Source organism: Loxodonta africana, chromosome 3 (assembly GCF_030014295.1).
Source record: "Loxodonta africana isolate mLoxAfr1 chromosome 3, mLoxAfr1.hap2, whole genome shotgun sequence".
In the NCBI taxonomy this organism is placed as follows: domain Eukaryota; kingdom Metazoa; phylum Chordata; class Mammalia; order Proboscidea; family Elephantidae; genus Loxodonta; species Loxodonta africana.
The window spans coordinates 66,747,031-66,760,789 of record NC_087344.1 but is presented as its reverse complement, the minus strand read 5'-3'; the positions used below and the strand labels follow the sequence as shown (position 1 = coordinate 66,760,789).

Sequence of the window (13,759 nt, the reverse complement as noted above, 5' to 3'; positions counted from 1 at the left end):
AGCTGTTCCTTGGAAACCCTAAAGGGCAGTTCTAATCTGTCCTGTAAGGGTCACTATGAGTCAGAATCGACTTGCTGGCAATGGGCTGTGGTTGTCCCTGTTTTTTTTCTTTCATGATCTTTATAGTTTTAGGTTTTATATTTAGGTCTTTGATCCACTTTGAGTTAGTTTTTGTATATGATATGAGATATGGGTCCTATTTAATTTTTTTACAAATGGACTTCCAGTTTTTTCAGCACCATTTATTTGTTAAAGAGACTGTCTTTTTCCCATCTAATGAAATTTGGCCCTTTGTGAAAGATCAACTGCCTGTAGGTGGATGGATTTTTGTCTGGGTTCTCAATTCCGTTCCATTGATCTATATGTCTGTTGTAACAGTACCAGGCTGTTTTAACTACCATGGCTGTATAGTAGGTTCTAAGATCTGGTAGCGTGAGACTTCCTACTTTGTTGTTGTTCTTATTCAATAATGCTTTACTTATCTGGGGCCTCTTTCCTTTCCATTATCAAGTTGGTGATTAGCTTTTCCGTCTCATTAAAGAATGCTCTTGGAATTTGGGTCAGGATTGCGTTATATTTGTAGATTGCTTTGGGTAGTATTGACATATTCATAATGTTGAGTCTTCCTATCTATAAGCATGGTATGTTTTTCCATTTATATAGGTCTGTTTTGCTTACTTGCAGTAGAGTTTTGTAGTTTTCTCTGTATAGGTCTTTTACATCTGTAGTTAGATTTTTTCCTGGTGGTGTAGTGGTTAAGAGTTACAGCTGCTAACCAAACGGCTGGCGGTTCAAATCCACCAGGAGCTCCTTGGAAATTGTATGGGGCAGTTCTCCTCTTTCCTGTATGGTTGCTATGAATTGGAATCGACTCTACGGCAGTGGGTTTGGTTTTTTGATTTGGTTTTAGATTTATTCCAAGGACTTCATACATTTTGCCAAACTTATTTTCAGGAGATCACTTTCTCATGTTTCATAGGCATTATATAGGGCCACTATGAATCAGAATCAACTTGACGGTAACAGGTTTGGGTATAGAAGATGTAGAAGCTACTGAAGAGTTTTAAGTTGTTTACCTTTTGAGTATATTACCTTTCAGTCTTACTTCTGTGTTACTTCTCTTTATACGGAGTTATATACACGTATCTTTTATATATACACATTTTAGTCTACTTTAACATTCTTGTAAACATTCTTCTGTTTAAAAAATTGAAAAGTGTTTTAAAATGATTGCATAATATTTTATAGATGAATATATGCTGTATTTAATAATTTTTGTTGTATTTCGTGTCTTTAACACTTTTCATATTACAATACCATGGAGAAGATCTTTGTTACCAAATCTTTGCCCATATTTCTGATTATTTGCTTAGGTTAAATTCCTGAAAGTGGAAATTACTTATTTGTAAAACTTGATTCATATTGTGAAATTTCTTTCCAGAAAAGCCAGATAAAGCATTATTAAGTAATCTTTTAAACTGGATAAGAACCATTTAAAAACTTTTTAGAAGTCCCATTTCTGCTGTGCTCTTCTTAAGACTAAGAAATTACTAAATACGATTTCTCACATTACAAATATTTGTAATGTCAGTCATGGTTTTAATATTGTGCTAGATGGTATGGGGATTATTTTTAGGGCGATAAGATAAACCGTCATGACATTTTTGATACGGTGCCATTTTGCTGCTTAGTGAATGTTGTTTCGGGGGTTAAGAGGAGAGCAGAAAGACATGTATACTGTGGTATTTGAACATTAGTCTACCTTTCTCCGACTCCTAGTCTGTCAGAAAGGGAGAGTGTCTTAGTTACTTAGTGCTACTATAACAAATACCACAAGTGGGCGGTTTTAACAAACGTTTATTTTCTCACAGTTTAGGAGGCTAAAGGTCCAAATTGAGGGTGCCAGCTCTGGGGGAAGGCTTTCTCTCTGTCACTCTGGAGGAAGGTCCTTGTCTCTTCTGAGCGTCTGCCCCTGGGCAGTCTTTATGTAGCTTGGCATCTCTCTTCCTCCATCTCTGCCCTGCTCAGCTGTTTACTCTCTTTTATGTATCAGAAGAAATTGACTCCAGGCACACCTACACTAATCCTTCATTATCGTAACAAAGACAATCCATTCCCAGATGGAATTACAACCACAGGCATTGAGGATAGTAATTACAATACATATTTTAGGGGGACACAATTCAATCCATTCACCTTTTGCCTTCTGGAATTCCTGTCCATCCCCCAAGCAGAACACATTTACCTCATCCAAAAAGGAAACCCGATGCTGTTAAGTCCTTTCCAACTCATAGCGATCCTATAGGACAGAGTAGAACTGACCAATAGGGTTTCCAAGGCTGTAAATCTTTATGGAAGCAGACTGCCACAACTTCTTCCTGCGGAGTGGCTGGTGAGTTCAAAGCACCAACCTTTCGGTTAGCAGCAGAGCACTTAATCCATCACATAATCCCAAAAGTCTTAAATGAAAGCCAAGTCCAAAATCTCATCTTCTGAATCATTTAAATCAAATAAATACATATGGGTGAGACCTTTAGGTGTGTTACATCCTGGAGCAAAATGTCTCTTCATCTGTGAACCTGTGAAATCTAGATCGCAAGTTCTTTATTTCCAAAGTACAGTGGTGGAACAGGAACAAGGTAGACATTTGCATTTCAAATGGGAGAAACTGGAGGGAAAGAAGGGATAACAGGCACCAAACAAGTTCAAAACTCAGCAGAACAATTTACGTTAGCTCTAATGGCCACCGCACACTCCAGAACCGAGTTGGTGAAGATGTGACTCCTTGCAGCCTAGGAGGTCTTGGCTCTACCCTTTGAGATCTTAGAGGCTGTGGCCCCACCCTTTGATACTGAGGCAGCTCTGTCTCCTGGGCTGATCTACGAGTTGCTCCAGGGATGGTTCTTTTCTTTTCTCGAAAGATGACAGATGCAGTCCCTTTGGCCTGTTTCCTGCCTGTGGCATTCCAAGAGGCAGACAGTGTTCTCTTGTTTTGTTCTTTCTCTGTCCCCTTCAGTCTAAGCTCATGGGTTTTCTGCTGTGGTAGTTAGTTTTTTTAGTTAGTTAGATCCATCAGATACAGGCTTATCTCTTTAACAAAAGGTTGTATAACCATGTCCTTGGTGAAAATTCTAGGACACGTGTCCTTAGTTTGTACACCAGAATTTTCCAGATCTTTAAGTTTTGTTTTCATTTTGCACATTTCATTTTTAAGTCCATCTCTTTCTTCTTGCATTTTACCATAAGCGGCAAGGAGAAACCACTTGGCCCCTTTAAGATCTTGGTTAGAAATCTCCTCAGCCAGATAGCCAAGCTCATCATTTACAAGTTCTGCCCTCCACCCAACATTTTAACATAATTCAGACAAGCTCTTTGCCACTGCGTAAAAAGCATCACCTCTCCTCCGTTGTCCAATCACATGTGCATTATTTGAAGCCTCACCAGAAGCACATTTAACGTCCGTGTTTCTGGCCACATTCAGTTGCTGGTGCCACATGTGTCTCTAAGACTATAGAGGCTTACTCTGTAGCGCTCCTCACTTCTTTCTGAGCCCTCACCAGAATTGTCTTTGAAGTTCATGATACTACCAACAATCTTTTCAAGGCAGTCTAGGCTTTTACTTTTAGGCACCTTAAAACTCTTCCAGCCTCTACCCATTACCCGGTTCCAAAACTGCTTCCACAATTTAGGTATCTCTTAGAGCAGCACCCCATTCCTGGTACGAAATGTCTTAGGCTGGGTTCTCCAGAGGAGCAAAACTAATGAAGTGTATATATAAAGATATGTAGAGAGATTTATTTCAAGGGAATGTCTCATGCAGTTGTGGAGGCTGGCCAGTTCCAAATCTGTGGGTCACTGGCAGGCTGGTAGCTTCTCCTGACTTACGTGGTAACAAGGGCTGATGAACTCAAAATTTATAGGTCAGTCGGTAGGCTGCTGGTTCACAGGGTTGCAGGAGTTGGCAAATCCGAAATCTGCAGGTCAGATGGCAGGCTGTTGGCTCATGTCCAGAAATCAGAGGTCAGGGTATGACAAGGTGAATGCAGGGTCGAGAGCGAGCTTTGCCAGAACATGCATATATATTGGGTAGCAGCCACACTTCGAAGGAAACTCCCCTTTCAACTGATTGGCTGTTCACATCAGATAACAGAATAGAGGATGATCACACCATATCTGCCAAACCACTGAGAATAATGGCCTAGCCAAGTTGACACATAACCTCAGCCATCACAGAGGACAAATCAGCTAGAGAAGTAGCCACAGGTTAAAGTTCTTTTTTCCCTTGTTTAAGTAACCCTCAATCCCCAATCTACAGAGACTAACACTATAGGTATGCCTGGTAGCTGATATTTTTCTTCTCTGGACTTATTTTTCATAACTGATAGTGTTCACTGGTGGTCTAAGCTATACATCTTTTAAAACTGTATTTGCTGCCTTATAATTTGCAGTGGCTATGGAAGGCCTGCAATTTGTTTTCTTTCACAAACTTTTTATGGAAGAAGTTCTTCTAAACCTTTTATTCCTATTACCACATTTCTGTTAGGGAGCACAGGGGATGACAAAATCAATCTTAAATATATTAATATTAACAAAACTTGGAAAAGCCAATTCTGTGCCTCTTTTTGTAGACAAGTATTTATAACTTTCATATTACTTACATAGATTGTTATACTTTGCCAGTAAGATTTTTCCTCATTCCAGTGGTGGCAATAAATATGTCAAATTTAATTTAGTTTTTTTGCAAAGAGCTTGATACTTTTAGATTATCGCAATCTGATTTGAGAACTTTTGGATGAATGTTCTTGATTTATCTTTTTTGCTTTTAGCATATAAATATAATATTTATATTAGTATTTCTGAATGAAACTTTACTGCCCTCAAAGACCCTTTGATGTTTTCTCCTTTTGCAAATAATTTTTTATGTAAATTTTCTGTATAGTTGTTTGTAAAGGTTTCTTGAGAAACAATAATTCCATTAGGTGTTGTATTTTTTGCCATTGTCATCTGTTCTTTTGAAAGTCAAGAATAGGTCACTCATATAGATGTCGTAAAAATGTACTTTGAAGACTATAATGCGCCTGACCCAAGCCATGGCATTTTCAGTTGCCTCATGTGCATGTGAAAGCTGGACAATGAATGAGGAGGACTGAAGAAGAATGGACGCCTTTGAGTTACCGTGTTGGTGAAGAGTATTAATATATCCTGGACTGCCAAAAGCACAAACAAACCTGTCTTGAAAGAAGTACAGCCAGAATGCTCCTTAGAAGCAAAAATGACAAGACTTTGTCTTGCATACTTTGGACATATTATCAGGAGGGATCAGTCCCTGGAGAAGGACATCATGCTTGGTAAAGTAGAGGGTCAGCGAAAAAGAGGAAGACCCTCAATGAGATGGATTGACACAGTGGCTGCAACAATGAGCTCAAGCATAAAAATGATTGTGAGGATGGCGCAGGACTGGGCAGTGTTTTGTTCTGTGGTACTCAGGGTCGCTATGAGTCAGAACCTACTTGATGGCACCTAACAACGTAGATGGCTATCGATGGTACTTCAACAGTATTAACCCATACCTTTTCCAGATAGGCAAAGATGGATTTATTGTTATCTTAAAGTTTCAGATTTTTATTAGAGTCTTGCACATCAATTAAACAGTATCTCTCTCCAATTAAAATAACCTTGTTCCCATTATTGATTTCAACTTCATCATATTTGGTGAAATTACAAAGGAAGAGACTGGCAGAAGCAGCACTCGTGAGACCTTTATATTTAAAAGTATGGGAGTATCATAGGAAGGAGCCCTGGTGGTGCAGTGCTTAAAAAGCATTGGACTGCTAACCGAAGGGCCAGCTGTTTGAACCCACCAGCTGCTCTGCAGGAAAAAGATGCTTTTGTTAAAGATTTCAGCCTTGGAAACCCTACGGGAGTTTTCTGTCTCGATGCAAATGGGAGTAACATAGGAGCCCTGGTGGCACAATGGATAAGTGCTGGACGGTTGACCAAAAGGTTGATGGTTCGAACCCACCAGTGGCTCCACAGGAGAAGGGACCTGGTGATATGCTCCTGTAAAGATCTAAAGCCTAGGAAACCACATGGGGCTACTCTGTCCAGTTGGGTTGCTGTGCGTTGGCATTGACTCAGCGACGCATAACGACAGTATCATAGGATACATTGATTTTGAAAATATATCCATTCTTTTTGTACTCAGAGGCTCCTTGGTAAAAAGACCTGGTGATCTACTTCCGAAAGATCACAGCTCTTGAAAACCCTTTAGAGTGTAGTTCTGTTCTGAAACACATGGGGTTGACAGCAACTGGTGGTGGCGGTATGTATTCTAGTAGTCTGGTAGCACAAATAGTTGAGATAAATATAGTCTACTTTCATCACTCGGATCTCTTCACTACTTAGCAGAATGCCTGTCAAAGCATTACATAATATGTAATTTTATTAGCATTTGTTTTAATTGTTAAAAGTGGTAGCAATTTTTAATGATAAATGAAAGAAAAAGGGAAGTTAAATCCAATCCTAGCTGCTATGATGACTTCGGTTTTCCCCTTGTGTATTTTGGAAGAGAAACTAAAAATAGCTTCATAAGCAGTTGATGGCACAACAACTGCTTAACCCAGGTGTGCTGGATTTGTTGTGCTTGTCGTTGATGAGACAGGGAGTAGTAATTAAAAGGATATATAGAGACTTGAGGGTGAATTCCATTTATGATCTTCATCAGCTGCATGACTTTGGACAAATTATTTCCCAGAACCTCAGTTTCCTCATACATAAAGTGAGATAATGTCTCCTCTGGAGTACATTGGCCAGAAACTCAACAAATGGTGGTGTTCATTGTTATTACTGACAGTGAATGAATAAGAACGGGAACACTCATAAATAAGAACTTGTAATGGAGTTTGCAGCCACTTTATCAAAAATAAAGAGTAGTTTTATTTCCCTTTTTTTCAGTAACCAGGAGAGAATGCTGTCTTATCTGTATATATTTTTGAGGAATGTAATAACTTCTTTCTTTTCTTAAAAAATGGAGATAATACTCGCGTTTTTGGATTATGATTATTAAGAGGTAAAACATATGAAGTACTTATAGAACAGGGTTTGGTACAAAGTGTCAGTAAACATTAGTTGCTATTGTTAAATAGTACAGTATATGGTGGAGAAGGAGATTCTGCAAAATAGACGTATTAGGCTTTTCCCTTCTTAATTAGGTTAATTCTCATATTCCATTTCCTCTTCTTCAAGTTTTTCCTGCTTTTCCTCTGTGGTATCTTCTTTCTGTAATGGTTCTTGGCACCAACTCTTCTGTTCATATTGTTCTGGATCTGTGTTAGTGAAATGGAGCTATTATGATCTAGGCTTGTAAAAATCTTCCTGGAGAACAGGGTTAGGTGTGGAGGAGAAAGGCCCCTGACTATTTAGATTCAGTGGATGAGGAAATCAATATTCTAATAAAGGCATTTTTAGTCTCAAGGAATAAAATCTACTCTAGCTAGAAAAAATTTAGGGCATTTAATGAAAGAACACCAGGGACTCTCTGAACTGAAGAGCAAGAACTAGATACCTGCGCCTGCCTCCCGGACGCTGGGAGACTTTCTGTTTCTCAGGAGCTCCAGAGTCTCCCCGCCCTCCTCCTTTTGTCACATTAGTTCTCTTCTGTGTGTTGATGGCCTTATTCTGCTTATTCATCAGATTATGTTGTTGTTTTGTGCTGTCAACTTGGCTTTGACTCCTAGTGACTCCATGTGACAAAGTAGGACTGCCCCATAGGGTTTCCTAGGCTGTAATCTTTACTGGAGCAGATCACCAGGTCTTTTCTCCCATTGAGTGGCTGGTGCTGAGTGCTTAACCATGAAGCCACCAGGGCTTCTTCATCAGGTTATACTTGACCGGAAATAATAACCACAGCTGCCAAGTCTTTAGGAAATTTCAGTGAATCTCTCCATGGCTGTCTGGCCCAGATGCCAAGAGAGAAATCTGACTACCTCAGTCTCAGTTAATCATTTCTCACCAGAGTCTAGGGGTTTGGCTGTTCAGAGGGAATACTGTTGGTACAGTTTTTTGTGGCCAGAGGTGGTGGGAATCATGAAGTTGTCCTTTCTGGGGAGATGTCTTGAGATATATCTGTAACGGAGAATATTTAAGAAGTATTGATTTGTTGAATATATAATTTTCAAAGTACACACTATGGCTCTGAGTTCATCTCTTTTAAGATAGAAGCTTTAGTGTGATGTAGTAAATACCAGTTCAGAGATACCCTCATGTCTCAGGCTCTACTGTACAAGTAACTGAGAACTGCTTAAACCGGCTCAGGTAAAGGGGCATTGGTTATAGACACACTGAGCAGTTACGGCCCGTGATCCAGGGACAGTAATGCTGCCGAAGCAAGGCCAAGAGCTGGACCAGAATGCTATCAAGACCTGCTTTGTCCATAGTTCTTTAAAATTCTGGACGCGTGATCCACTGTGGTGTCTGCTTTACCCTGCGCTTTGCTCAGTAATATTTGCTTGAAAAATTGATAGATTATAGTTCGTAAAATAATCTGTCTTTTCATTTGGATCATCATCTTTTACATTTTGGAATACCTTTGTGCCTAAGTCTGTGTTTCAATTAAAAACATGCAATGTAGCTGGCAAAAAGAAAGAAATTTGAATAAAGAGGTAGGAGAATCAAGAGACTGTAGTAGTATGGAAGCTGGGAAATGAGAGAATTTTAGAAGGATGGCTTACAGAGTGACAGGTGCCCTGGTGTGCAGAAAGGTCGGAGGTTCAAACCCACCAGCTGCTTTTTGGGAGGAAAATGTGGCAGGCAGTCTGTGCCCATAAGGATTTACAGCCTTGGAAACCCTATTGGGCAGTTCTCCTCTGTCCTATAGGGTTACTATGAGTTGGAATTGACTTGATGGCAGTGGGTTTTTACCTTATTTATTTTTTTAAAACAGGAACCAAAAGATCATGGGCTTCAGCCAGTGATTTTGGGGGATGGATAAGAATGGAGAATGGAAGTTTTCTCTGAATTGATCATTTGCCTAGGAATTGAGAAGAGAGAAAATGGACGTTCTTTGAAAAGCTAGGTTTTGAAAAGATAATTTAGACATTCAGGTGATCTAGCTACTTCTGGTACACTGATTATGGAAATGAAATGCAGAACTAGAGAGAGCCTCTGAGCCTTTTCTTCCCTCAAGGAAGAATGACCAAAAGTTGCCCTCTACTATCTCACTGAGGGCAGAGGAAGAAGGGATGAATGTGTGAAGGAGACATTTCAGTAACTTAGAATAATGTGTGACGTAAATAAGGTTGAATAAGTACCTACTACATATTGGACATTTTATCTCATTTACTTATTACAACAGACTTGTAGCTGATGTTAGCTCAGTTTTATAAATGAGGTAACAGTGAAGTATATGGCATCTTGTTGATTATGATAAGTATAAAGGTGCTTGGGTATAGTAAGTAGTGCTTCTCAAGGGATGATGGGTAGGGCAGACCCTTACTGTGCTAAATTATGGTTCTAGTTAGAATAGGACCTCTGTTAGGACAACAACGCAGGTGTTGAGGCTCACAGAAGAAAGTTCTGGGACCTGGGAAATAGAAAGGAAACTGAGAAGCATAGGTCATGTATATGGATGGTATCATTGGATGGAATGAAGAGGAAGAATATAGAGGTAGATCAAGTGCTAAAGCAGTCAACTCGCTTTATCCCTTTTGTTAAGGGGAGTGGAAAATGCCTTCATGGGCAGGGGCAACAGTTTAAAAAAAAAAAAAAATCCCTGGATGGGCATAAGAAAGTTATACATACCTGGCAAGTGGTCGGGCAGGTAGAGGCCCAAAGTGAAAAATAGAAAATAATATTGTGAAAACAAACGAGATAGATAGGGTCAGTTAGTTGAAGGAAGGGAGTCTTAGAGACTTTTAGCAAGAGTGAGGAAGGCATTAGTAATAATACTAGAAATTAACACTGACAGGCCACTCAAATGGAATTTTAGTGAAGGGGAGGTATAGAGCACAAGAACTTGAAAGGATTATTCTGTCATGTTGGTAGCATTTACTTTGATTATAATTGGAAGCCAGCCTTCCATCTTTATGGTAGAAAAGGCTTTTTGGTAACCTGCCTAAAATATTCTTAAAATTGTCTATATGTCTTTATTCTTTGACTTTGCTTGATTCCTGAACATCTCCTTCTGATCATTAGTTTGCTTTCTAGGAAGAATTTTTTCTAGAGAGTCTGCCTAGTGTTAATGACAATACCAGGTCCCATTATAAACAAATAAGTTCCTGATTAAATAAAACAGTTGTGAGAACGATGTGGTTTATTTGGTCTTTTTAACCGTGGGTGAATGGAGTTTCTGGCATAGCAAAGAAAACTTCAGAAAATGAGGTTCCTTTCTCAGTTGTCTACAGGTGGCAGGAGGGCAGAACTACAAAGGGAAAGAGTAGTTCATTACATAGGTGAGGCAGAGGGAGACACCCTGAAAGGAAGAGGGCTGAAGTGGGGGAAGAGAGAATAAAAGAGAAACATGCAAGAGAACAATTGAAAAGTGGTGAGAGAGATAGTGGAAATAGAGTACAGAAAGGAATGTTATGAGGACAGGGTGGATAAGATTTGAAGTTAGGGGAGGAGGCAGTGGAAAGCAAAAAGGCAAGAAGACCAATGAGAGCGTACTCATCAAAGCCTACAGTAGAAATAGAAGGCAGTTTTATCTGTATTCCTAATAGAATATTGAGGGTGGAAACTTCCTGTGGCTGCCATGGAGGCAGCTTGGTGACGTAGAAAGTGCAAGGAATTTTAAATTGGAACACCTGAATATTTAGGCCCTGACAGTGCCATTTAGGAGTCCCTGTGTGGCACAGTGGTTAAGAGCTACAGCAGCTAACTAAAAGATTGGCAGTTAGAATCCACCAACTGCTCCTTGGAAACCCTATGGAGCAGCTCTACTCTGTCCTGTAGGGCTGCTATGAGTCGGAATTGACGCGATAGCAATGGGGTTTTTTTTTTTTTTTTTGGTGTGGTGCAGATGTCGCTAACCAAAATTTTGGAAGTTCAGCTCTACCCAGAGGCACCTCAGAAGAAAAGCCTGGTGAAGACCAGAAGATTAGTGGACAGCAAGGTTTTTTGAAGGCTTACTGTTTTGAATAATGTATTTCACACTTCTTCTTGATGTTACTATTACCTTGTAGTTAATGATTGTGGAGATTAGGAAATTGAAGCCTAGACCTAAGATTGTTATGCTATAAGTAGGGGTACATTTAATGATAGGTAAGGAGGGATTCTTGTGATATGTCCTATTATTATTATTTCCTGGTATTGAGGGTCTGGGGACTCTCAGGTATCTTTCAGTGTGGAGAAATGTAGGGGCATTTGGTTATTTAGTTTGCAACATACCCCCCCCCCCGAGGTTTACCAAAGAAATGTTGGTTGGATCAAATGAGTCCCCAAATTTATCTTTACGATATGAGTCAGAATCGACTCAACGGCATCGGGTATTCACAATTGGAAAGGAAAATCTGCTGCAAAAGACCCCTTTAAAGTGTTGAAAAGCAAAGATGTCACCTTGAGGACTAAGGTGCACCTGACGCAAGCCATGGTGTTTTCAGTCACCTCATATGCATGCGAAAGCTGGACAGTGAATAAGGAAGACAGAAGAAGAATTGCTGCCTTTGAATTGTGGTGTTGGCGAAGAATATTGAATATATCATGGACTGCCAAAAGAACAAACAAATCTGTCTTGGAAGAAGTACAATCAGAATACTCCTTAGAAGCAAGGATGGCGAGACTACGTCTTACGTACTTCGGACATGTTGTCAGGAGGGATCAGTCCCTGGAGAAGGACATACTTTTGGTAAAGTAGAGGGTTGGTGACAAAGAGGAAGACCCTCGATGACATGGATTGACACAGTGGCTGCAACAATGGGCTCAAGCTTAGCAACAATTTTGAGGATGGCGCAGGACCGGGCGGTGTTTTGTTCTGTTGTGCATAGGGTTGCTATGAGTTGGAATCGACTCAACTCGACGGCACCTAACAGCAGCAACAACATTCACAGGTGGGGAGGGGACTTTGATCTTTTGACTTAGTAACTAGGTGTAGGTCACATAATCGTGTTCAAATTTCAGTGTCTTTCAGCATGTTAGTCTTGTTTGTCTTTACTTATTAAGTTAAAAATGTATGAAAAATACCTAACAAAAATTTCATGTGATGGAATTTGTTTTTTCTTTTTCTGGATCTTTTGTAATGATGGCTTGATTTCTGTATGCTTTTTGTTTTGAAAACAAAAGGGAATGGGAGGGGAGAAAAGCAAGGGGGCATTCCTGTACCCTGATGGTTAAAGGTAAGTGAATGTTTAATCTCAGTCGCTTGATTATTGTTATTGTTTTTGTCAGTATCTGAAAGTAAACATAGAAAAGCTTATCAATAGTTTCTGTTGTGTATGTGAAATTTAAGATACTGACTTAAAGCTTTTTCCCTCCTCTATTCTGAACAATAGGTACGTTCTATGGATGAACTGAATCATGATTTTCAAGCACTTGCTCTGGAGGGAAGAGCGATGGGAGAGGTGAGTGAACTGATGTGTCAGAAAAGTGGGCCTGTTTTAAAGGGAAGGTTGGAATTGTCTTTCATCAAATGTGTCCAAATGTAGTCTTTAGAAGTATGTGCTTGCTTTTCCTTGTGGCCATCCTCATGATAGGAATGGGATGTTGCAGAATTTTACCAAGACTGTATCATTATAGGAAAACTCTTAACCTTAGCCTAGTGTCTTAAAAACAAAAGAAGTCAACTTAAAATATGAGCACAAGTTATTGAATATCAACCAATAAGTTGTAAATTGAGGCATTAGAAGTTTTACAAAATAATTTAATTTTATATGCCTCTAATGGCTTTACCTTTGCCTCATTTTCCAACTGCTAGGTTCTTTTGCAGTGGAAGGGAGTTTTAGATTGGTATGCTGCTAGTCAGAGTATGTTGACAACCTATTTTTAGAATAGTGCCTTTTTTGAGGAAGTTGCGTAGAGCTCCGTTGTAAAGGAGAGGTTGTTAAGTTTCTGGTGAAATAATTCCAGAAGGCAGAGGCCTGAGCAGGTCCTCTTAGAAACTTGTCAGAAACAAGAATTTTGGTTAGTTTTTAACATTTAAAATTTACAAAAACGAAATTTATTGTGTCATCCTTTGTATCGGTTGGGAGGGTTGCTGTGAATCTGAAAGGGGAGCAGAGATAGTTGAAGTGTAGCCAACTTTGGTTATTCTAGTAGTTGATGATAAGAATGTTTTGATGATAAAGAATATGCCATCTGAATTAATTGCTTAAGATGGTACCAGTTCACAGGATGGGGGCATTTGCTTGTGGCTTTGTTGTTCTGGAGAGTAACCTTTGGCTCTCTCATCAGTTTGTTTTTTGTATAACTCGTGTTTATAAACTCCTACATTTATTTTAATGTTTTAAAGGTGGGAGAACTGCTGTTTTCTAGATTTCTCATTTATATCACTCGTTAAGTGCATTTGTACTTTGATTTAGCAAATATTCTTTGATCCAGGCACTGTGCTAGGTTCTGGGGATTCAAAATTACATAAGATAATTCCTCTTCTGAAGTTATAACAAATACTCATTGACTGCCTTTGTGGTTAAACACTGAAAAGTTAAGCTCTTTGGTGTTTTGGTCCTGAGATTTTTGCTTTCTTTCTTTTTTTTTTTTTTTTTAAAGTAAGATTTTGTGTCCAACTTTTCTGAATCAGGTTCTGGTCACAAAGTCCAGTGTCATGTTCATG

At 39.3% G+C, this 13,759-nt stretch overlaps 1 protein-coding gene across 34 annotated transcripts in view; it reads left to right on the top strand.

Moving 5' to 3' along the window:
• PUM1 (pumilio RNA binding family member 1) overlaps positions 1-13,759 on the top strand; it is a 157,209-nt gene that overhangs the window by 35,818 nt on the left and 107,632 nt on the right. For all 34 annotated transcript variants that reach the window (XM_064281615.1, XM_064281614.1, XM_064281613.1 and 31 more), the window contains one exon: positions 12,483-12,551. In XM_064281615.1, coding sequence (XP_064137685.1) covers positions 12,483-12,551 — 69 coding nt within the window. The remainder of the gene's footprint in view (positions 1-12,482; positions 12,552-13,759) is intronic.